The sequence below is a fragment of the Peromyscus californicus genome, unplaced genomic scaffold, assembly GCF_007827085.1.
Source record: "Peromyscus californicus insignis strain IS unplaced genomic scaffold, ASM782708v3 Scaffold_13__1_contigs__length_99412109, whole genome shotgun sequence".
NCBI classification, from domain to species: domain Eukaryota; kingdom Metazoa; phylum Chordata; class Mammalia; order Rodentia; family Cricetidae; genus Peromyscus; species Peromyscus californicus.
In genome coordinates this window covers 59,562,417-59,587,882 of record NW_026294424.1, presented here as the reverse complement: position 1 = coordinate 59,587,882, position 25,466 = coordinate 59,562,417, and the positions used below count along the sequence as shown (strand labels likewise).

At 38.6% G+C, this 25,466-nt stretch overlaps 1 protein-coding gene across 4 annotated transcripts in view; it reads left to right on the top strand.

The window, feature by feature from the left end:
• Positions 1 to 25,466, top strand: part of Pds5a (PDS5 cohesin associated factor A) — a 112,863-nt gene that overhangs the window by 68,290 nt on the left and 19,107 nt on the right. For 2 of the 4 annotated variants that reach the window (XM_052735019.1, XM_052735020.1), the window contains exons 18-28: positions 4,327 to 4,432; positions 7,267 to 7,427; positions 9,305 to 9,428; positions 10,543 to 10,701; positions 13,698 to 13,766; positions 15,260 to 15,396; positions 16,802 to 16,925; positions 17,319 to 17,523; positions 18,605 to 18,719; positions 21,244 to 21,376; positions 22,848 to 22,967. In XM_052735019.1, the coding sequence (XP_052590979.1) occupies positions 4,327 to 4,432; positions 7,267 to 7,427; positions 9,305 to 9,428; positions 10,543 to 10,701; positions 13,698 to 13,766; positions 15,260 to 15,396; positions 16,802 to 16,925; positions 17,319 to 17,523; positions 18,605 to 18,719; positions 21,244 to 21,376; positions 22,848 to 22,967 (1,453 nt within the window). Of the gene's footprint in view, positions 1 to 4,326; positions 4,433 to 7,266; positions 7,428 to 9,304; positions 9,429 to 10,542; positions 10,702 to 13,697; positions 13,767 to 15,259; positions 15,397 to 16,801; positions 16,926 to 17,318; positions 17,524 to 18,604; positions 18,720 to 21,243; positions 21,377 to 22,847; positions 22,968 to 25,466 lie in introns of those variants that run through there. The other 2 variants (XM_052735021.1, XR_008217476.1) reach the window with 2 other exon arrangements.

Below are 25,466 nucleotides of genomic sequence, written 5' to 3'. Positions count from 1 at the left end.
ATTAGTTTGTGACCAAACAGATCTATATAATTAGATCTGGGCAACCAGGAGTACATGTAGAGAACCTATCTCCAAAAAGAAAAGGCCATATTCCTTATGTTTAGCCAAATGTTCACAGAATACTATATTATAAATAAAAGGCTTATTGTTTTGACTTAGTAGGTTTGCTTTTAAAAAAAAGTAAAAGCTATGTTTAAAGTACATTGTATAACTAGTGAAGAATAAGTTACATAACCCAAATTGTGTGAGTGGGTTTGTTGTTGTAGAAGACTCCAAAAGTAAGCTGTACATCTGATGAGAGGTAAAAAGAAGTAGAAATTATAGGGGTTAGCCAAGGAAGGACTACTGGGAATATAATCCAGGTCACTGGCCTGGAGTCTGTGGGTTGCTTAGGTGCTCTAAGCTTCAGTTTCTAGATCTGTAAAATTATAGCAATGCTAATTACTACTTACTTAAGTTATGCAGAGGTTTTTATGTATGTAAATATATTAATAATACATAAATCAGTTTAACACACTTAACATTTCTCATCTGTTATATGCTGGCTAATATTGATAGTTGTTTTAGGGGAAAAATAGCAAAGAAAAAAGGGGAAAGGAATTAAATATTTAGATAGGCCAGCACTTAACTGAGTAGTAGATCGTAGGGGTAGAGGGGAGAAGAAGAGAGAAAGAAATGCATATAGCGGTCCCGGAACTCAATCTGTAAACAAGATTGGCCTCAAATTTAAGAGATCTGCCTGCCTATGCCTCCCGAGTGCTGGGATTATCTAGGCATATGACATCAACACCCAGCTGTTTTGGGCTCTTGAGGCAGGATCTCACTATATGTCCATGACTGGCCTAGAACTTGGAACTTGCTATATAGACCAGACTGGTCTTGAATTTGTTAGCCTCCTGCCTCTGCTTCCTGAGTATTGCAATAATAGGCTCAGGCCACCCATTGGGAATAGTTTATAATGTAGGATTGTAAAAGAAAAGTTTTGGTTCCAGATATAGTTTAACACTCCTTTAATCCCAGCACTAGGGAGCAGAGGCAGGTAGATCTCTGTGATTTGGGGGTCTAGCCTGGTCTTCATGATGAGTTCCAGGCTATCCAGGGTTACATAAACCCTGTCAGAGAATGCAAATAAAAAGGAAGAAAAAGAAAAGATTGAGAGTAGCAGAAAATTATCCATAATGAAATTACTTAAAAATGTTAACTACAAGCCGGGCGGTGGTGGCGCACGCCTTTAATTCCAGCACTTGGGACGCAGAGGCAGAGGCAGGTGGATCTCTTTGAGTTCGAGGCCAGCCTGGTCTACAAAGAGAGTTCCAGGAGAGGTGCAAAACTGCAAAGAGAAACCCTGTCTCGGAAAAAAAAGAAAAAGTTAACTACAATAGTCATTATAATAATGATTGAAACCCAGGAATGAAAGTAAATTAAAGTGGGAAGAGGTGAGGAGAAAGAACTGAGTCATGAGGAAGTAATGATGTCCTCAAATTTTGAAAACTATTTTTGTAGGAAGATTAGTTAAAAGTAGAAAATTAGGAATGATTTTTATGTATGTCATAAAGGTTAGGTTAATGTGTTGACTGAGCATATAAAAGTGCTTGCCACCAACCCTAATAATTGAAATTGGATCTCCAGAATCCATATGGTAGAAGAGAACTGACTCTTCCTCACATGTGCCATGTCGTGTGTGTGCATACACACAGATATATGATAAATAAATATGTGTAAAGTGCAAGGGTGCTGGAAAGATGGTTCTGTTCTGCAGTTAAAAACACATCCTGTGATTTTTTTATATTTTATTTTTTCTTTTTTTATGAGATAGGATCTCTTCATGGCACTGGCTGGCCTCAAATTTACAGAGATTCACCTCCATCTGTCTCCTGGGTACTGGGAATTAAAGATGAGCACTACCACTACAGGCTTTGAGCATATACTGTTCTTGCAGGAAACCCATGTTCAGTTCCTTGCACTCATAACAGGCAGCTGATCACCACCTATAAGTACTTGAAGCACATCCAAGCCCATCTTCTAGCCTCTGTAGGGACCACATACACACACACACACACCAAAAAAACCCTCAATCTTTAGAGAGAGACAGAAGAGACTAAAGGGCAGAGGGCTCACAGGAGTCAAATCAGTCCTAAAAATTCTTCGATAGCTTAAGAAAGGGAAAATACCATGGCCAGTGCAGTTTCTGTGGGATACCAAAGGTGAATCTAGGGCTCTGTGGATTCACAAATACTCAGGACTTGCTCCCCAGCAGCAGCTGCATCCTATGCTACACAGAATGGTAGGAGCTGAGCAGAGGAGACTGCAGAAGTGCGGGCCCCTCAGCTGCACTGATGTTTGAGAAAATCAAAGGGATAAATACTTCCCACGGTTCTAAACTGTTGTAGGAGGTAAGCTGGAGTGTGAGACCAGTACAGGCACCTTCAAGGAAAGGAGGAAAGGAGTGTGTGGCCAGTGAGTATGTTTGGAGAAGAAAGTTTGGATGTTTTTAATTGAAGACTTTTGAATATTTAAGGATTTTATATTTTATTTTAATTATGTACCTGTGTTGGGTTTGTGCAGGTGAGTAGTGCCCTTAGTGGCCTATCAGATCCCTTGAACTAAAATTACAGCTGCTCTGGAGACACATAAGTTCTGGGAACTGAACCTTGGTCTTCCACAGGAGGAGAAGTGTGTGATCTCTCTCACTGAGCCATCTTTCCACACCCTCATAATTTTACTTTTTTGTAGTCCATGCTGACTCTCTGAACTTGCATTTCTATTCCCAGTGCTAATATTTGCAGTTGTCTACCACGCAATTCAGGTTCATACTTTGAATTAAAAAATCCTTTATTATTAGAGCCAGAAATGGTAACTATTAGAGCCTGTAATTCCAGCTCTTATCATGTAGAGCTGAGACTATCTTCTGCTACACATCGAATTTAAGGCCACCCTGGGCTATGTGAGACCCTGTCTCAGCAACAACAACAATTCTTTGATTTCCGCGAGTGGTGTACATTAATCCCAGCTATTCAGAGTGAAATGGGAGGATCACTAAGACTGAGTTAAAGGCAGGTCTGAGCAATATGCAAAGACCTATCTGCTAAAAACTCATAATAATTTGATTGAAGCAGTTATGGCATCAAAGGAAAATAACTTTTCTCACTCTGTCCCTCGCCCGTCTCTACCTGTTTTTGAGACGGCATCTTGCTGGGTAATCTGAGCTGACTTGGTGTTCGTTGTGTAGCCCATGCTGGCCTTGGGCTGTGGCAGGCCTCCCCCTTGAGCTTCCCTCACGCAGGAATTACGGACGAGCACCACCACACCAGTTTTGTGTGGCATAGAGGATCAAACCCAGAGCTTGACAAGGTGGGCAGTCTTTCTACCTAAGAACTGCATTCCTGGTCTCATATTTGTTTTTATTTTCAATGCTACCAGTTCAGTCAGTTAGTAGACACCTGTAATCCTAGTGTTGTGCAGTCCTACGACTCAGGAGACTTGAGTCAAGAAGGACCAAGAGAGGTCAGCCTGGGATACATGTGGGGTCTTGTTTCAAAAACAAATAGGTCAGTTCTATTAGATAGTGTGATTTTAGTGATCAGGTAATACTCTGTTTTGTGGTAGTAAATATATTGAAAAGATAACTAGTTTCTTACAGTTACATGGTATCTAATTGTATCTTTATGAGTATAGCATGTTTCTGATTAATTGCATCTTTGTTAACAATTTCTTAAAATGGAATTACTGATTCCATAGATTAATTTGATTGTGCAGTTAATACCACCTTCCCTGTATATGTTCACTGCTGGATCTTTAAATTACGTTTATTCATCTATAAATTACATGCACATGTAGCACATTTTTGGAGGTCAGTGAACAACTTTCAGGAATCCTTGCCTTCTATCGTGTGGGTTCCAGGAATCAAACTCGGCATCAAGCTTGACAGGAAGCCCCTTGATCACTCACTAAGCCATCTTGCCAGCTGTCTGAATTTTGGAGTGGCCATTGGCCCAATTGTCAACCTTTTTTTTTTTTTTAACTGTTTTTACATTATTTACAGTCTCTTTATATGTAGAAATGAATATTGAAATAGCTAATATTAATAGTTCAGTATATCATTTTACTGGCTTTTTTTTAGTCAGATTGTTGTTGTTACATTAAGTTTTGGGGAGGGTATCATAAAAGTAAGCTCTCCTATCAAGTGAGTGGTCAACACTTATCCTCATGCTATAGAAACTTCTTTGACCATTGTCTTTTTAGCTTCTCTATGCTTACCATATTTCAGTTGAGATCCAGTTACTAGTGTAAGCAGTTTTACTAACTTACGTTTCCTTCTTTTAATAGTGCACTAGTAAAATTGATGAATAAATCAATAGAAGGGACAGCAGATGATGAAGAGGAGGGTGTAAGTCCAGATTCAGCCATTCGCTCAGGACTTGAACTTCTTAAGGTATTTTTAAAACAATATTGTCTCCATTTATTTCTAAAAATTCATAATGGCATTTCCTTTAGGGTGTGCAAGAGCAGGCTTATTTTACTTTAGATTATTCAAAAGATTAAAATTTTCTGGTAGAAATTACATCTTTTTTTAGATTGAAAAAAAAAAAAAAAAAAAAAAAAACAGAGTCTTGTTCTATAACCCAGACTGGCATGGAACTCTCCTCTATCCTTCTGCTTCTCAGCCTGCCGGGTACTATGATTACAGATGTCTGCTACCATGCTTGGCTAGAAGTCAGACCTTATAAAAATAAGTTTTGCATCATCATATAATTATTTTACACTGTACAGTAGCATCTTTTAAAAAAGATCTATTTCTGGGGGCTGGAGGATGGCTCAGTGGTTAAGATGGAAAAGCATTTGGCCAGTCGTCCAAAGGACCCAGGTTCAATTCCCACCACCTGCATGGCCGTTCACAACTGTCTATAACTCCAGTTCCAGAGGATCTGGCACCCTCGTGCAGACATATATGCAGGCAAAAGCCCAATTCGTATAATAAACAAATCTTTTTGAAGGAAAGGTATTTCTGATCGCCTTTGCATTCCTGCTGTACTTGTCACCGTGTATGCTGAGTAATCCAGTCTTGAGACAGTTGACTGACAGTTGGCAGTTGTCGTTATATGACATCATCTGTATGACCAGGACATTTTAAAGCTATTCATGATCTTTTTTGCGCGGAGGGAGGTCCAAGACAGGGTTTCTCTGTGTAGCCCTGGTTGTCCTGGAACTCTATAGATCAGGCTGGCTTTGAACTCACAGAGATCCACCTGCATCTGTCTCCTGAGTCCTGGAATTAAAGTTGTACATCCCCACTGCTGCCCAGCATGTTATTCATGGTCTTAATAAATGCAAAATAATTCAAATTACCTATAAATAAGAGCCAGGTATGACTCCAGATTTTTTACTATGACTGCAAGTAAGAATTGTTTTCAGTACTAGTGAAAGAAATGATTGGTTCCAAGTTACAGGGTCACATGTGAGCAGGGCAGTTGTTGTCTTTGTCCAACCACAACACTGGATGGAGCTCTCACTGAATCTAGTACAAAGAGGATGAGGCAAAAATACATTAAAATCCCAGCAAGACAAACTGAAGAAGAGGCAAACGAGTCCTAGAGAGAGCATTGGAGGAGCCTGCGCTCAAACCCAGGGCCCTGCTCATCTATGCCCAGCCCTGAGTCTTGGAGTTTCTATTTTAAAAATGGTATTCTCCAGTTTTCTATAAATAAAAAAAAACCTCACTGAGCCCATTTCTGTACTTTATGATGTATGTAATGTTTAATTTTCAAGAACACAAAAATGGACTGCTCAATTTTCTACCTCTCTACTTGGCTATTTTATCCAATAGAGGCTAGCCTAATCATTCTCACATTATAAAGATTGTATAAAGGTTGTAGCCATTGATTGTATAAGCTGGTATAAGTTCCTTAACGGTAGAGACTGGGTAGGGCTCATATCCAAACAAGCTAATAATTCTATGTTTGTAATTAAAAATTCGCAGTAAGTCTTCATTGTTGATAGTTATGATATATGAACTCTCTGTATTTCCCTTGATATATTCCTATACAGATTATCATTTTGACAGCCAAAGCTGTATTTTTTGTTGTTGTTGTTGTTAACATCAATAAATAAACCTGGAGCTTTGATATCAAATAAAAATTCCCATACCTAAATATACTTATTAAACTGAGAGTATTTATTACTATTGGAAGATCACTCTCTGTAAGAAATGAGCCTTTGAACTAGAGAAATGGCTCAGTGGTTAAGAGCACAGGCTGCTCTTGCAGAAGACCCAGGTTCAATTCCCAGCACCCACATGGCAGGTCGCAACTGTCTATAATTCCAGTTCCAGGGGACCTGACAGACACGCATACAGGCAAAACACCAGTGCACATAATAAAAACAAGTTTTTTAAAAAGAAAGAAAGGAACCTTTCCAGTCGGTTAAGAACTTGCTTTGCAAACATCAGCACCTGAGTTTGATCCCTACTACCCAAGTAAAAATGCCTCACTTGGTAGCATGCTTGTAACCCCAGCACTGGGAGGACCAGAGAGGCTCACTGGCAACCCAGTCTAGCTTAGTTAGCAGCTCCAAGGCAATAAGAAGTTCTGTCTCAAACTCAACTGTGTTCCTGAATGTGACTCGCACTTTTTTGGTTTGGTTTTTTTTTTTCAAGACAGGGTTTCTCTGTGTAGCTTTGCACCTTTCATGGAACTCACTCTGTAGACCAGGCTGGTCTTGAACTCACAGCCATCTGCCTGCCTCTGCCTTCCAAGTGCTGGGATTAAAAGTGAGCGCCACCACTGCCCAGCCAATAATTTTGTTTTTATATATTATGTGCATTGGTGTTTTGCCATGGGTGTTGGGTCCCCTGGCAGGGAAATTACAGACAGTTGAGAGCTGCCATGTGGGTACTAGGAATTGAACCTGGATCCTCTGAAATGGCAGTCAGTACTCTTAACTGCTGAGCCATCTCTCAAACCCATTTTTCTTTCTTTCTTTTTCTTTTTTTTTTTTTTTTAAAGAAAACATTCTAAGTAGTAGTATGAACCAAGAGATGAAGTGATTGGTCAAAGGTGGCTATCTTGGGGAAGTGACTTTAAGTTACCATGCATTATTTCCTTAAATGTCTCATGAGTAAAAGTAACTATAAAGGTGGCTAAAATAAGTAATCCATATTCCATGTGTTGTAGCTAGCATATGTACACCAGAACTTTACGTTTTATTTTCTCCTTTTTTAATAGATTAGAACTGTTGTCTGTCCTCTTAAAGGTGTATCTATTCCTCCAGGTTCTGTCTTTCACACATCCTACCTCGTTCCACTCTGCAGAGACATATGAGTCCTTGTTACAGTGCCTACGGATGGAGGATGACAAGGTAGCAGAAGCTGCAATACAGATTTTTAGAAACACGGGCCACAAAATAGAAACAGACCTTCCCCAGATACGATCGTGAGTATGTTTTTTAACCTGGGAAACACAAAAGCTCATGTGTATGGGATCAACAAAATCTTGATTTGTCTTTCATGGACGAAGATAGGAGCAGAAAGAAAACTTCACTTTCATGCTAACTGTCTGTCTCCCTTGGTCTCTCTGTCTCCTCTCTGCCCCCATCCTATTTCAATTAGGGTACATATAGAGCAACCAACTACAGCTGTTTGTTGAGAAGGACACGACTTGAGAATTTTAGTAATCCAAAGTTATCACAGAATTAACTACTGCATTATATTTATAGTTAATGTATCTTTCTAGTCTATATATTTGTATTTTCTTTCAAATTGGCTATAAATTCAGTAGCTGTACGACCTTCCTGTCCCAACAAAGAAAAATAGGGCAGCTAAATAGTGTTCATCATAAATAGTTGCTTGATATTTGATAATGGTGACAATGATCTTGAGAATAAAATACATTCAAGTGTATTTTCTTTAGTTGTTCACCAGTATTAATAGTGGTGGCCTTGTGAGCAAAAGACCAAATGGTGCTCGGGCTAGCAAGGCTCTTTAGACATGGAGCTCCTATCCTGTAGTTCAGATCTCCATGGAGACAGGCTTGAGATGCTCATGAACATGTCAGATTTATACTGACTAGCAGGTTCCAGGCTTTGGTTTTTGTTTGAGAGGTATGGCTGTGGTCTTGAATATCGCTATTAGACTCTTAACTATTATAAGTAGGCCTTTGCATTTGATGATATCAACTTTTTGTCTAATTGTATTGAAGGTATAACAAATGTTTGCTGTTGAGTTTTGTTGCTATACAGATTTACTCTGATTATAAAAGTATTTATATATTTGTCATGAAAGCTGAAACTAAGGCTGGGTGTGTGCCTCCATGGTAGTGTTTGCATAGTATGCATAAGCCTGTGAGTTGTCCCCAGAATTTGGAGGTGAAGTGTATGTGTGAGGCTAGGAAGATAAAAGGAAGAAAGTTGTTACTAGTGTTTTAAGAATACGTGCCTACTTCATATATGTGCCTATTCGTAGGGTCATATATATGTATTTCCTTCATATACATGTTTTGCCAAATAGTCAGCATTTGCTGCTTTTTATTATGATACTTGTTTTCATATTGACCTGTGGAAAGACTTTTAGTTTAATCTTTTATGTTAGTATACTGGTTAAATGAATTGGTTTTTTTTTTTTTTCTTTTAAATAAATTTTTACCTTCAAAATCCAGTTTCATGTTTTAATCCAGATTCACCTTTTCCTCTCTGTGTTTCCTTTGGCAGTTTCAATACATCTTTATGTTTAGCGTTCTTATCCTTGCCAGGGCTATATTAGTAGTTCTTGTGGGATGCTAATGTTCATTAGCTGAATTAATCCATGTTAAAAACACCTTGAATGGTAGCTACACATCCATGTACTGGATGATTATTGGAACCCTTTAATTTCATTTTACCAAACTGTATGTAACTGCATCTTGTGTGCTCACTCTCGCGGGTATCATTTCAACTGTTTTAATAAAACTTGGCCTTTTACTACTTTTTTTTCCATGGCTGCTTTGAAATAAGTGAAGGGAATTATAAAAGGGAACTGGAAAATTAGGAATGTCTACTTAGAAGGTAAATGTGAATGTGCCCTGGGGCAGGTTGTAGGTTATTAATTAAGGGTAGCTAGTGTGTTATTTTTCTGTATTAATAAATTAGCTTTAAAGTGAAAATTGTTTGCTTAAAATAGCCTTTGAGTGATTGTATGTCTTACCAATCAAATAATTTCTAAGAAAGCCTTATCTACCAGCACAGATCTGACTGATTAAGTAGGGGAAATGATGAATAAGAAGAAACGTGGGGATTTGCATGCTTCAGAAAAATACAACTGTATTATTTTTTGCAGAACCTTAATTCCCATTTTACATCAGAAAGCAAAGCGGGGTACTCCACACCAAGCAAAACAGGCTGTGCACTGTATCCATGCCATCTTCTCAAATAAGGAAGTCCAGCTTGCGCAGATTTTTGAGGTATACATAGCACATAGAATATGATTCCATTGGTTTGTGTCAGTCTCTAATTTGGTAAAACTAGAGTCTAGGTTTTTAAGTCTGTTTACATGTATTAAATTAAAATGTAACTCCTCAGAGCACTTGTCTACTCAGCACTGTATTTTCAGCTGTTAGTCTAGGTTCACATATTTCATATTGGAGGATGTTTTATATTTGAGAGTATTCTCCTTACCTGTAGTCATGTCCGATCTAGCTTATACTCACAGAGTGTTGATAGACAGTTGAACTGCTTGGTAAGTACTTGGGATCATACCTGAATACTAATCTCTTGTCAGTCTGTATGTAATCTGTGGACAGACTGCTTCTTGAAAGGCATTTCTATTGTTGAAAATTGAAGATGATATGACTCCATGAATTTTACTTTTTATTATTCAAAGTTGTTTAAAATGTCTTCTCAGCATAGAAAAAAAAATCCACAAACATAACAAATTAGATGCAGAGAAATGGAAAATAATGCAGATTTGGTAAAAGACAGATGTCCTCATTTCTACTTTTATTTGGGCTTTATTTTTCCCCTTTATCTTTTTTCTATATTTTTTCAATTTTATTATTGTCTTAGTTACACTTTTATTACTGTGATGAGACACCATGACCAAAGCAACTTACAAAAGAAATCATATAATGGGGGCTTGTTTACATTTTCAGAGGGTGAGTCCATCACCATCATGGTGGGGAGCATGGCAGCTGGCAGACAAGCATGGCTTTAGAGAAGTAGCTGAGAGGTCACATCTTATCTGCAGGTTGCAGGCAGAGAGATAGAAATGTGGGCTTTTGAAACGTCAAAGTCCACCACCAGTGACTGACCTCTTCCAACAAGGCCACATCTCTTAACCCTTCCCAAAACAGTTCATTAACTAGGGACCAAACATTCAAACGTGAGCCTTTGGTGGCCATTGTCATTTGAACCATCACAATTATATTTCAGTAGCTGAAATAACCAAATTGGTTAAATTTAATTAAGTATGATCACATAAGTAAAACAGATTGACTTGCACATGGTAAATTTATGTACTGTAGAACATCTAAATGCTTATAAACACCATTTGGTGACTTTTTTTTTTAATTTTCATAGCCACTCAGTAGGAGTCTGAATGCTGATGTACCAGAACAACTTATAACTCCGTTAGTTTCACTTGGCCACATTTCCATGTTAGCACCAGATCAGTTTGCTTCCCCAATGAAATCTGTAGTGGCAAACTTCATTGTTAAAGATCTTCTGATGAATGACAGGGTAAGTTCCTCATTTAATTATTAAATTACAGGTCATGAGTTTAAGGCTGTCTATATCTTTATCCCAGAAACATTTCTTTTTCTGTGTGTGTGTGTGTGTGTGTGTGTGTGTGTGTGTGTGTGTGTGTGTGTGTGTGTTAGTTAAGCCTAGGCACATGCTTTATATGTTAGATATGAGGTGAGTGATGTGCCTACTAGGATCTAACCCTTAGTCATTGTGTATAAATCTTCACACTGTACCTTATTAATGTAACTGTTTGTCACTTTTAGTTTCTTTTTTTAAAGATTCATTTTTTGGTTTTCAAGACAGGGTTTCTGGATATCCTGGATATCCTGGAACTAACTCTACAGACCAGACTGGCCTTGAACTCATAGTGATTTTGACTGCTTCTACTTCCTGAATGTTGGGATTAAAGGCATTGCACCATCACCACCTTGGCAAATTATTTTATTTTATGTGTTTGGGTGTTTTGCCTGCATGTATGTCTGTGCACCACATGCATTGCCTGTGGAGGCCAGGAAAAGTCTGGGGATCCTCTAGAACTGGAGGTAGAGACAGCCACTGTGTGAGTGCTGGGAATAGCACCTACATGTCTGCAAGAGCAGCAATTATTCTTAACCTTTGAACCATCTCTCCAGCCCCTCCAGTGTATTTTTTAAAGGGATCCAACAGCATAGAATTTGGGTAGGTTCAAGCACAAGGCACACTTGTAAATATCTTTCTTTTTGGTGTAACATTGAGCACTCTAGACTACTTTTTCATGAAGTTAGATAGGAGAGGGATTAAGTTAACACCAAATCATTCGCAGTGATCCATCATGTTAAGAGTGGTTGGTGTTCTTGTTCAGAATGGTAGGATCTTGGCTACCCTACCTGGCTTGAGAGAAGTGGATAATATGTAGTAACAATAAATAGTAGCATGTGTCTGACTTAGCTCGTGTTTCCACCCTGTTGCTGAGTCACTTCCCCTGTCCTCCGTCCATCTCCTGGGCTAGTTTTCTATTCTTTGGTTTTTCAAGACAATGGTCTCACTCTGTAGCCCTGGCTGGCCTGAAACTGGGTATGTAGACCAGGCTGGCCTTAATTCATAGTGATAATCCATCTGTCTTTGCCTTCCAAGTGCTGGGATTAAACCTCATATTCAACCTGACTTATTTATGTTTTTCTTTTTTTCTTTTTTTTTAAATGAGGCATGGCTTTACTATATAAGCTTGGGTGGTCTGGAGCTTACCTTGTAGATCAGTCTGGCATCAATCTCACAGAGATCTGCCTGCCTCTTGCTCTTGAGTGCTAAATTAAAGGCAAGTACCACCGTGCCCGATCATTTAAAAAGCTTTTATTACATGTTTTTATTTAGTTGAGGCGTGCATCACAGTGCATTTGTGTGCTTGTGAAAGTCGGAGGGCATCTGATGGAAATCAGCTCTCTCCTTCCACCATGTGGGTCCTGGAGATTGAACTCAGGTTGTCAGCGTCGGCAGCAGGGGTCTTTTCTCCCTGAGCTACCTCACTGGCACTCATATGTTATTATCCTCCCAATTAGAAACACTCTTCTGCCTGTTAAACAGTATACTCAAATTCCCCCCAGCATAGCTCCTCAGAACCTTTACTTGCCGACTCTATGGATTTATTCTAGATATCTTACTGTCCATACTTGTCCTTTTATAATATAGCTTGTTTTACTTTGCATTTTTCCAAGATTCATTTTGTTGTGGTATTGATCAAAATTTCATGTATTTTCTTTCCTGTTGAAACATACTCCTTTATATATTCCACATTTTCTTCATCTCTTAATGAACAGTTTTGAATTATTTTCACCTTTTGGCAGTTGTAATTAATGCTAATATGTATAATCAGAACATTTTCTGCTTTTTTTTTTTTTTTTTTTTTTTTTTTTGGTTTTTCGAGACAGGGTTTCTCTGTGTAGCTTTGCGCCTTTCCTGGAACTCACTTGGTAGCCCAGGCTGGCCTCAAACTCACAGAGATCCGCCTGGCTCTGCCTCCCGAGTGCTGGGATTAAAGGCGTGCGCCACCGCTGCCCGGCATTTTCTGATCTTTTTAATAAGTAACTAATAGTAAAATTTCTGAGTCACATGGTTATTCTCTATTGAACATTTTTAGATAATACCAGTCTGGTTACCATATGTCTGCCCATTTTTACTCTTTTTCATCAACCTAGTCTGAAGGTTCCAGTTTCTCTACATTGGTTTTCATTCTTGCTGTTTTGCTTTTTGAGAGAATAAATATGAAATATTTTATTATGGGTGTGGTTTGCTTTCTTTATGATACTGAATTGTTTCTGTATGTTTACTTGGCATTTGTGTGTCTTTTGGAGAGCTGTCTGCTCAGGTCCTGTAGTACTTTTAGTTGTTTTGTTATTGTGAAGGTGTTAAGTTTTAGTGGTTTAGAGATAGGGTCTCATGTGGCCCGATTTGGGCTCAAACCCTCTCTGTAACAAAGGCTGTCCTTTAGCTCTGCCTCCCTCCCAGATTCTGGGATTACAGGCATTCACCACTGTACTGGCGAGGTTTGTTCATACATTCTGGGTATTAAATCCTTCTCTAATTAGTTTGCTAAGTAGAAGGTAACAAAGATTCCTTCCTGTGTTGTCTACTGAGTTCGTAGTTTTAGCCTAGTTTCCTTTTCCTTTAGGTGATGTTTGTCGATGATATGACAGTTTAGCCTCATTCCTCATTTGTTGGTACCCAGTTTTCTTAGCACCATTTGTTGAGAAAATTGTTGTTTCCCCACAACTTGGTATTTGTGTGGCCTTGTCAAAAATGAATTGACCCTTATAATGAGGTTTTTTTCCTCTTCTGTTCCATTGGTCTGTATCTATTCGTGCGCCATGATCTTGATTGCTCTAAGTTTGTGGTATGTTTTGAAGTTGGAAAGTGATTCTTACCATTTTTTCTCCATTTCTAAGTTCTTTTACCTATATATTTTCACATGGATATTACTCAAGATGAAAAAACTAAATTTCTTCAATTATCTGTAGTCAACAGGTGAGAAGAATGGAAAATTATGGTCTCCAGATGAGGAAGTTTCTCCTGAAGTACTAGCAAAGGTAAGTTTGGATAGATCATCATGATCTTTATGTTGAAAAAAGGAATGCTTGTGGGTACCCTGGGTTTTCTCTAGTGAGCTGCTTTATTCATTTATTACTTAGTTAATAAGTGTAGGGTGGGGGTATGTGTGGGTGAACATGCACACAAATGCATGTGTCCCTCTGAAGCTACAGTTACAGATGGTTGTAAGTCACCTTATTGGTGCTGGGAACGAACTTAGGTCCTCTGGAAGAACAAGTAGTACTTAGAACTGCTCAGCCCTCTCTCCAGCCCCAAGGTGCTTTATTTGAAAATTTATTGTAAAATGATACCTCTCTAAAGAATTGTAGTTGCCATTGTTGTTTGTGGATTTTTTTTTATTTTTATTTTTTTAGCATGTAAGTTTGTGCTGAAAATTTAAGCCCACGTGCTGGGTTAGTGTTCTAACACTGAGTATAGCCCTATACTTTTCGTTATATGTGAGCCTATATTATTTTGTAATTGTGTATTTTTGTCAGATGGCCAATAAAATACATGAAATAATACTTGCATCCTTAACTAGCTTTGTGTATGTTGATAACAGTCTTTCAGTAATTAAGATCACAAATAATTACGTAAACTCCGTTTTAGTCAAGATGTTTTAAGATGAAACAGGCTTAATTTATTCAACAGTTTTTCTGATACTTCAATATTACAAACGCCTCTAAATAAATAATTGTTTTTATCCGTTTTTTTGTTTTTGAAGATTTTTAATTGATACTTGACTTTTTTATGGAGTCACATTATAATGCATAGTGATTAGATCAGGGTACTTGGCACGTATCATTTCTTTGTATTGAGAATCTCCATAGTCCTCTCTGCTAGCTGCTTTGAAGTGTCCAGTTAATCATTGTTAACCATAATTCTCCAATTATGATCATATTTAAAGTTACCACTTCGACTGGGGGCACAGGCCTTTAATCCCAGCCCTCAGGAGGCACAGGCAGGTGGATCTCTGTGAGTTCTAGGGCAGCCAGGGCTTTCTAGGGAGACACTCAAATAAAATTCTTGTGTTTTGTTTTTTGAGACAAGGTTTCTCTGTGCAGCCCTGGCTGTCCTGGAACCTGACCTGAACTGGTCACACTGTAGACCAGGCTGGCCTCTGACTCCTGAGTGCTGGAATTAAAGGTGTGCACCAGAAATCACTACTTCTCCACAAGTGCATTGCTCTCCCAGTTAGTTCTTCCCTCCCTCTTCCACCCACCTGCCGGCCCTCTAGTCTGCGCATGCGCGTGTGCCAGTTGCTTTCTCCCTTGCAAATAAGACCATGGACAGCTGAGGGAGAAGTTCATCCACAGAGTGAGCAGAGAGTGATAGTAGTTCTGAGTGTTACTCTTCTTGTCCCATTGCCTTGAGTAATAAAATACTGCTGATAAGGAGAAGTAGTGTCATTCATCAAATTGGTTAAAAATAATCTTCCCTTTAATTAGAATTTTAAGTTGCTTTCTTTCTTTAGCATGTTAATATTTTATAGGTACAGGCAATTAAACTTCTGGTAAGGTGGCTCTTGGGTATGAAAAATAACCAGTCTAAGTCTGCCAACTCAACTCTTCGGTTATTATCAGCGATGTTGGTTAGTGAGGGTGACCTGACAGAGCAGAAGAGAATCAGGTAAGCTTTCTTCCTCCTAGTTTCCTTGTCCCTGAGGTTGGGTAAGAGATACATACATAGAGTTCTTTCTGGACTGATACCGAGTGTTGTCGTCGCACTGGAAGCTTAGGAATTCTCTCTCTTGAATACATTTAAGGACGTTAGTATTTTTTTGTCATTTCCAAAAACTGTGAACATCTCCTAATAATCTTTTAGTGTAATCAGTTCAGTGTTAGTAAACATTCACATTTGGTGACTAATCAAACAGTTATTTGTTAAATTTCTACTCTTTATAACACTATGAAAAGTGTAGCAAAGACAGATCACCCTGTAATGGGGTTGAATAAGTGGAATGATTTAAGGATAATAAATTGACTTTTAATGGTGGCTCAAAAGTGAGAATAGAAGCCTTCTGGTGATTCGAGAAAAGTCTATTGATGCAAAAAGAAAAAAACCGGTAAATTTATTTTCACTTTTCAGTATAATGAAGTTACTATTTCCTTTTGTTCCTTATTTGAAGAACTTGTCAAGTCCCTTATTTCTTTCAAATACTTGATTAAGCACTGATAAATACTAGATACTGGTTAGAAACTTTGGTTTTTTTAAAGATAACATTAATTATTTTCTCAAAATATATAATCTGCTTGTAGAGGTGTAATATATAGACAGTTCATTATGTTTAATGCCTTTATAAATTGAAGAGATATGCAAAAATAAAGCAAAACCCAATATTTTTATGGTTCAATAAGCCAAAATTTAAGAATTTTTTGCTTAGTGGGAATTAAGAAAATGGATTCTGTCCTTTTTCTCCTCTGAGTTAGTACCATCCTTGTAGAACTGTGAAACATTTTACATCTTTCCTTTTAAATATGTTCTTAATACTGACACATTAACTTAATTAAAGCATTCATGAAACATGACAATCATGTAAAATATACATATAGCCATATTCTTATCTCAATATCTTTTCCTTTGAAATATCTCATTCTTTATAATTGACTGCTATTGATAAAATATGTAGAAAATAATGCAGAGTCTTAATTATGTGTATCAATGTATGTGACATAGTAAATGGATTTAAAATGATTGGCTTCTATTCCTTTGATTTGTTTAAATCACGTTTCCACAATGCATACATAGTGTTCTTGACATCAGGGGTACGGACTGTGACGAAACTGGCTTGTCTTAGCATTGTGAGTAGTTGATTGGTAGAAGTGCTTGGTTGGGTGAAAGACTGAAGGTAGAGCATGTAAAAACCACAGTTGACTTGAGACTTTTCTCTAGGTTGAGTCCATAGACACAAAGTCACTTCCTTTATTTGCATGCTAAGTTACCTACTATCAATCTCACACTCAAAGAGCGACTAGAGAACTTTATGTGTATTAATGTTTATAGGAAATGTTTATTTCTTTTTGTTTGTTTATAGTAAATCTGATATGTCTCGCTTGCGATTAGCTGCTGGTAGTGCCATAATGAAGCTTGCTCAGGAACCTTGTTACCATGAAATTATTACCCCAGAACAGTTTCAGCTCTGTGCACTTGTTATTAATGTAAGTGGAAAACTTGTTTCAAATCTTTGTCTTCAAAGTTGAATACATTTACTTTGTTTTGAATTACAGACCCATTTAATATATGGATATATAGACAAAACAGATTATTTCCATTGCTCCAATATAATCATCATTTTAAGTTTTTGTTTTGTTTTTTTGAGACAGTGGTACTCTATGTATCCCTGTCTGTCCTGGAACTCACTCTATAGACCAGGCTGGCCACATATTCATAGAGATCCACCTGCCTCTGCCTCCTGAGTGCTGGGATTAAAGGTGTGCATTGCCACCCAGCCATTTTAATTTTTTAATAATCACAGATGTTTTTAAAGTATATGCGTATGTGTAAGCAAATGTTTACCCATCTTATGTGTCTTTGTTTTTGTGCTGATACAGGATGAGTGCTATCAAGTAAGGCAGATATTTGCCCAGAAGCTTCATAAAGCACTTGTGAAGTTGCTGCTCCCGTTGGAGTATATGGCGATCTTTGCATTATGTGCCAAAGATCCTGTGAAGGAAAGAAGAGCACATGCACGCCAGTGTTTACTAAAGAATATCAGCATACGCAGGGAGTACATTAAACAGAACCCTATGGCTACCGGTATGTACTTGATAGTTGTCCTAGTTAGGGTTCCTATTGCTGTGAAGAGACACTGTGACCACGGCAACTCTTAGAAAGAAAAACAGTTAATTGGGGGGCTTAAAATTCAGAGCTTTACCTTATGTAGCCCGTGTATCCCTTTAACTGTTGACCCTTCAGTCTAGTCTTCCTGAGTGCCGAGATTGCTAGCACTTACCCCAGGGAGCGGTGGGGCCTGAGTTTTCCAAACTCCTACCCTGTGGCTGTGGCCGGCAGCCTTCAAACAAAAGCCTGCCTTACTTGGGCAAGTAGCATTTGCTTGGCCTCTAGGATCTACCCAACTCAAGAAGTGTATTTTAACCCTGCAATTGTAATGTCTATATGTATTTTGCTCTTGCTGTCCCTGACTACCCTTATTCCCAACAAGGACACACCTGCTAGTAGGGTCACTCTCTATTATAAGTTTATGGTGGCCAATTCCATTCAGACTACTACAGTAATTGGCAGTGTACATGAAAGGGACACTTGCATTTCCACTGTAGTTTATACTAAAATGGGTAACTTACAGAATGTTGTCATTATAGTTGTAGTATGTGTAGAAACTGAAAACTTGTATTGGAGTGATACTTACCTTTCCATTGTTTTGGGTAGCTGGGCTGTGGTGGCACACACCTTTAATCCTAACACTGGGGAGGTAGAGGCAGGTGGATCTCTGTGACTCTGAGGCCAGCCTGCTCTATAAAACCAGTTCCAGGACAGCCATAACTGTTACATAGAGAAGCCCTGTTCGAAAGGAAAACAAAAATTCTGGGTAACTATTTTCTTATGCAATCAGCAGTGTGGTTTAATTTGCACACATTGCTCGGAGGTTAAAGTATATGCTGTTTTCCCCTGACTGTTCCATCATCTGCTGTGTAATTTGTTTATCCTTTGGCTTTGATTTCTTTTAGGATCAAAGTAAAAATATTGCAGTGTCATCAGATCACACACATTCCCTTCCGTTTGTAAATACCTGAAAGAAAATAGAAGCAAATCGTTACAACTCAAACAATAAAAGAATTTATAAAAGCTATTCTTGTTAACCATACTTTTTTCATTTTAGAGAAATTATTATCACTGCTGCCTGAGTATGTGGTTCCATACATGATTCACTTGCTAGCCCATGATCCTGATTTTACAAGATCACAAGATGTTGATCAACTTCGTGATATAAAAGAGTAAGTTGTCTGTTTTAGAAATTCTGCAAATTATGTTCACTCTTAATCTTTTTTATTACTATTCCATTGGAATTTTTATCATTCTGAATTTTTCTTTTTTTTTATAATTTGTTTTCATTTTATGTGCATTGGTATATTCCCTGCATGCATGTCTGTCTGGGGATGCCGGATCCCCTGGAACTGGATTACAGACAGCTGTGAGCTGCCATGTAGGTTCTGGGAATTGAACCCCGATCCTCTGGAGGAGGAGCCCTTAATTTTTCTTAATTTACTATTATAAATTTAAAGAAAAAAGTTTTTTAGAAGTACTTCCATTTAACCATCCCTTTCTTACTCTTTGTTAGAGCTCCAACCCCACATAAACCAAGCATGGTAGCATATACCTATAATTCCACCACTTGATCAGAAGTTCAAGGTAATCCTCACTTAAATAGCCAGTTCAAGTCAGCCTGGGATAGTTAAAACCCTATCTCAAAAATCCAAAGGGCTTAAAAAAAAAAAAAAAAAAAAAAAAAGGTAATTTTTACATCGCCCTAAAAAAAAAAATCTCCAAAAAGAGGCCATAAATTTGAAAGAGAGCAAGGAGTGATAAGTACATGAGAGGAGTTGAAGGGAGGAAAGGAAGGAGGGAAATGATATAATCATATGATAATCTCAGAATGATGTTACTTATTCAAATATTGTTTTATCTGTAAGATATAAATAAAAGCTCAAATTTTAAAAACGGAAATCTCAAGAAGTATGTACTTATGTGTGAAATGTTCTGGGTCAAGTCTGCACATAATTACAAAACACCTGATTGAAGTATTTATAAACTACAGTTTTATATATGATGCAGGGTGAGTGAATTAAAGGAGTCTGAGAACTACATAAAGACCTATGAAACTTGGAAGCAATATATACTTTATCCATTGCTATGTCTGTGTGTTGGTCTTTCGTTTAGATATTTTCCAGAAAAGACGTGAAAATGAAAAGGTGATGTAGGTACTTGTCCACAGTATAAGCTTTCTTAGGAGGTACGTAGATGGCCAGTTGTGGAAGGGTTACATTTATTAGTGATGCTGCTGCAGTGGTGTGCAGCTGCAGCCCCATCATTCAGTCTTTGGCAGGAGATGCTCAGCTCAGGAGAAACGGTGTTGGACACGCATATCTATTTTGATACGGAACAAGTACTGTGTATGGAGTCATTGGGACTAGAATTGAAAACATGATCTTGTGGCCTTTTATTTCTTCCTATTGTCAAATCCTTCCCTAGGAGGTAAGGTGCCGAAGTGGTCATACGAACAGAGGAAAGGTGTAAAACAGATGCTTGTCAAGAACAGGATGGAATTCAGTTTGATAACTGGTTAGCTCATGTACAATGATAAATTATGTTTTGTCTTTTTTTCAGACAAGGTCTCATATAGCCCACTCTGTCTACAGACTTGTGTTAGACTTGTGTTGCATTTTCTGTTTCAGTGTTTTGATAGTCCAGAGCCCAGCAGTCATCTAGGTATGACTCTGCCAGAGTTAACAAATGTAGATACTTTCACTTTGGTGTAACCTGTTAAGCTAGCCTCATACAACATTTGATAAGGGCAAAGAAGTCCAAGTAAACAAACAATTGAGGTACAGTCTCCTTTAGCCCAGTTTGGGCTCAAACCAGCTGTATAGTGAGGAGACCTTGAACCTCCATCTCTCAGGTGTTTACTATCACACCTGGTTTGTGTATGGCCAGAGATGAAACTCATAGCTACATAAAATGTTATCAGATTAATTCTTCCTTTTCAGTGGAGTAAAGCAGGTACTCTTATCTGTAAGTCATTTTGGGAACTTGGCAAAAAACAAGCTCTATCCCCATATTTGTCAATTCCCCAAGTGATGCTCGTGTTTAGTATGACTTGGGGTTCACTCTTCGTTGGAAAACTCACATGTCCCACTCTTACTATTTATGTATTAATGAGCATGCTGTGACAAGAGGAAAGAGCAAAAATTATTTTACAGGACACCACATAGTTGCTTAGCTGGTTATCACATATAACAGTCTCCTAACAAACAAACAGTGCTAAGGATATGCAGGATGTTGATTTGTTCATCTCCACTGTGGATTGAATACATCGCAGTCTAAATGTTTATTGAGAACCTCTATTGTCTTTATGTACCTCAAGAAACTGCCAGAAATTCTCAAAGTAAGCTGTGTTTTGTTTGAAATGTTTTGTGACTTAATTTTCCTGTTGAGCCTGACACGGTGGCTCAGACCTGTAATCTGAACACTCAGCACTCAGGAAGTAGAGGTAGGAAGGTGAGAAGTTCAAGTCTATCTAAGCTGAATAGTTAGTTGGACACAAGCTTAGGTTGCAGGAGAACCTGTCTCCCAAAAAAAAAAAAATGCACTTGAATTGATACCATTAATAAAATGGTATTTTACTATTTTTATTTTATGCAGACAACAAAACCTCTCAGTAAAGACTTACTAATCCATTAAGCAAATCCATTAAGCAAACAACCATCTTGATTTATTCTCTTTAATGTGTGTTCCACTCAGGTGCCTATGGTTTATGCTTGAAGTCTTAATGACAAAGAATGAAAACAACAGCCATGCCTTTATGAAGAAGATGGCAGAGAACATCAAGCTGACCAGAGATGCTCAGTCTCCAGACGAATCCAAGACGAACGAGGTAAGACAAATGTCAGGCAGTGGATGTCAAAGGAAAATACACCAACCAATTTGTTTTTCTTGACAGTTACATAGTAGTTTAAATTACAGTGTCTGAAAATATATTTATGGTCACTTAAATTTTTTTCAGATATTTTTTAATGTGTATGAGTAGTTTGCATGTATGAACATGTACCAAGTGTGTGTTTGGCGCCCATGGAGATCAGGTCCTGGACCTAGAGTCATGGATGGTTGTGAGTTACCATGTTGGTTGTTGGTAATCAAATCCAGGTCTACAGGAGCAACAAGTGCTGTTAACTCCTCCTGAGCCTTCTCTCTAGCCCGATTTTGAGTTTCCTTTTAATGCCTATACTTACAAAATTTGTTTTTCTGGAAACCTTCCCCCCCCTTTTTTTTAATTCATTTTTCTGTTATCAGCTTGATATAGTATAAATTTTTATCCTAATTGTGAAATGTTTCATTGAGGCTTGCCCAGTAATTGAGTAAAACCAAAACTTATTATAAGCCACAGTCATCCTAGGGTCCCTATAGCTAGAGTTTTCCTGCCTGGCCCACAGTCAGGACAAATCTCTGACACCCGCCAGTCCCACAGCCATTCAGACCCAACCAAATAAACACAGAGTCTTATATTGGTTACAAACTGTATGGCCGTGGCAGGCTTCTTGCTAACTGTTCTTACAGCTTAAATTAATCCATTTCTATTAGTCTATACCTTGCCACGTGGCTTGTGGCTTACCGGTACTTTACATCTTCCTTGTCCTGATGGCGGCTGGCAGTGTCTCTCCCACCCAGCTTCCTGTTCTCTCAATTCTCCTCTCTGTTAGTCCCGCCTATACTTCCTGCCTGGCCACTGCCAATCAGTGATTTATTCATTGACCAATCAGCAACACATTTGACATACAGACCATCCCACAGCAGGTCCCCCCTGCTATACAGCCTCCCTGGTTCTGTGGGTTGCAGTCTGATCTTTGCTTTATATCTAGAATCCACTTATGAGTGAGTACATACCATGTTTGAAATGTTCTAAAAAAAAAAAAAAAAAGTGATAACACAAGCTGGGCAGTGGTGGCGTGTGCCTTTAATCCCAGCACTTGGGAGGCAGAGGCAGGCAGATCTCTCTGTGAGTTCGAGGCCATCCTGGTCTACAAAAGTGAGTTCCAGGAAAGGCTCCAAAGCTACACACAGAAACCCTGTCTTGGGGGAAAAAAAAAAGATAACACTTCGAAAGATATAAACTGATAAAACATACAGCAGTCTTTTGTTAGAAACTTTTTTCTAATGAGAGAAAGTGGATATACTTTTGGTTTGCCTTTACTGGGAATCTGAAGAATGCTGAGCAGAAACAGGGACTGTTTAAGGAGTAAGTGGCCACATGTCTTTTCAACTTGAATTTCTATTATCTGATGGAATTGGTACTTGTGATTATTATGCAATCGTGGAAGTTATGTAATTGTCCTTTTTTTTTTCTCTAGAAACTTTATACAGTTTGTGATGTGGCTCTGTGTGTTATTAATAGTAAAAGTGCTTTGTGCAATGCAGACTCACCAAAGGACCCAGTCCTCCCCATGAAATTCTTTACCCAACCTGAAAAGGTAATTTTCCTCACTTCACTTTTCTCTGACACTAAAGGTGATTTAAACTTCAGTCAACATCCGTGACAAATACTGATAGTTTTAAGGACAGATTAAAAGAAATAAAGAGTCTCTAAATGTATTGAGAAATAGAAAATTGTTATTCTTCTCTAGGTAAGGGAGTCCAAGTCAAGCTTTCTGTTACTGCACAGACGTTCATTCTGGGTATAGGAAAAAACTTTGGGATTTTAAAATGACTTTGTCCTTTTTTGTTAAAACAACTATTTGTGTGTTGCTTTTATTGTGTGTATTTGTGTTTGGGCTTTACACTCAGGACCTTGTACACACTAGGCAAGAAGCACTATAGTGAGCTTCATTCCCAGCTATAGAGAGCATGTGTACAGAGGGGACAGTGGTCAGGCAGGGTGTGCACTGTTGGAATGGCAGCACTCTGGAGGCTGAGGCTGGAACATCGTGCATGCATGCATTGATGAATGAGCGGATGGACGGATGGATGGATGGACGAACAGAATGGATAGATGGATGAGATAAAATGTTAGAATACTTGCCACACACCTTTAATCTCAGCAAACCAAGTTCCAGGACAGCCAGGGCTATCACACAGAGAAACCCTGTCTTAAAAAAAATAAAAAATGGGGTTGGGGATTTAACTCAGTGGTAAAGCGCTTGCCTAGCAAGTGCAAGGCCCTGGGTTCGGTCCTCAGCTCTGGGAAAAAAATAAAAGAGCAAGCGAAACAAAAGGTTCGATTATTTGTAGTTATATAAATACAAATACATCTTTATATGAAATAAAATGTTAATGACTGAACAACTTGAGGCAGTGCTCTCCTTCCATCATGTGGGGCTCGGGGATCAGACTTATACTGTAGGCCTCACCCACTGAGACATACTGCCTGCCCAGTCTTCTCTCCCCCAGTCAGGGTTTCTTTGTGTAGCCAAGGCTGTCCTGAAACTCACTTTGTAGACTAGGCTAGCCTCAAACTCAGATCCCATTAGCCTCTGCCTCCTAAGTGCTGGGATTAAAAGTGTGTGCCACCATGTCAGACCCATCTTTCGTTTTCTGACATACTGCTTTTAATCTGGTACTGTCAAACACTAGAGCACCAGGCTTGTGGAAGTCTGCTGAGGTGGTAACATTTCTTAAGCGGAGTAAGTCAATTTTGAACAGTTATCTTAGCTACCTGAAAGCTTTTTACAAAAGACATGGCATGGCTGGGTTGGGCATCGTGGCTGACCTTCTAGTCCTGGCTGGCACTAAGGGGCTGGAGCTGAGTTTGCGTAACAACGCTGTGGGAGTGTTGGGGAGTTGGGTGGGGAACAAAACAAAGAAAAAGAAAGTTTTAAATTATACAGTGCTGCATAAGGCCATTTTCGTGTGTGGATACAATGTACTTTGAACTATGTTTTTAAGTGGAATTAGTAAGACATTCCTCTGCACCCCTACTGGCCCCCTCTGCTTTTCCCCTGGGTTAGTTCTTGCTGTATTGGCCAAGCTGATCTTGAGCTTCTGAGGCCAAGCAACCATCTTGCTTCTGCCTCCTTAGTGCTGGGGTTGCTGGGGTTGCTACAGATATTTGTTCTTTCAGTAACACTGTTGCACTTTATTTTTAACTTCCAGAATCTTCCAGAGGGAGAGTCATCAAATGATAAAACATAAACTTTGAGTTGGTCATAGTGGTAAAACACCTTCAATCCTAGCATTGGGAGTCAGGTTGGACCTCTTGTGAGTCCAAGGCCAGCCTAGTCTACATACTGAGTTTCCAGGTCCACCATGGTTCCTTCCGTCTCAATCCTTCACTCCCTGCCCCCAAAATATAGCTTAGATATAGATAGACATAATTCATGAAAACATCAGTGTTCACAGTTGATTTAACTTATTTATTGACTAATTGGTATCAGTATTGTTAGGGAATGATATGTTTACCTAGTTGTATTATGGTGAGTTTGTCTTTGTGATTGGAACATAGGTCTTACAGTTCCAAAAATTGTTTTTTGACACAGGGTCATTATAGCTCAGTCTGGCCTTAAACTTGCGATCCTCATGCCTCAACCTCTCAGTACTGGGAATATAAGCATACATCACTGTATCCAGCTCAAGATAGTGTTAAGATAACAGATACTTGTTTTCATAATAATAATTGAAATGGAATATGGAATTCCTTTTTTATAAATGCATAGGATAAGCCTGGCAGAGTGGCAGGAGGATCATGAACCCAACAGCTGGTCTATATGAGACTGTTTCAAAACTAAAATTAAGATGCCTGTTATAATACTGCACACGGGGGACCCCCTAGCTGGACCAGGGAGTCCAACGCCGAGGGGAAAATATGCTGGGCAGATGTAGCAGCAGCATGTCATTCACAGCCCAGGCCTGCATTCCCTCGGGAATGAGGTTTTTTTGTTTGGTTGGTTTTTTAATTTTAATTTATTTTTAAATTACACTCATGATATTCATTCATTACACTCAGGATATTAGTTACATTTGTGGTGTTTATTGAT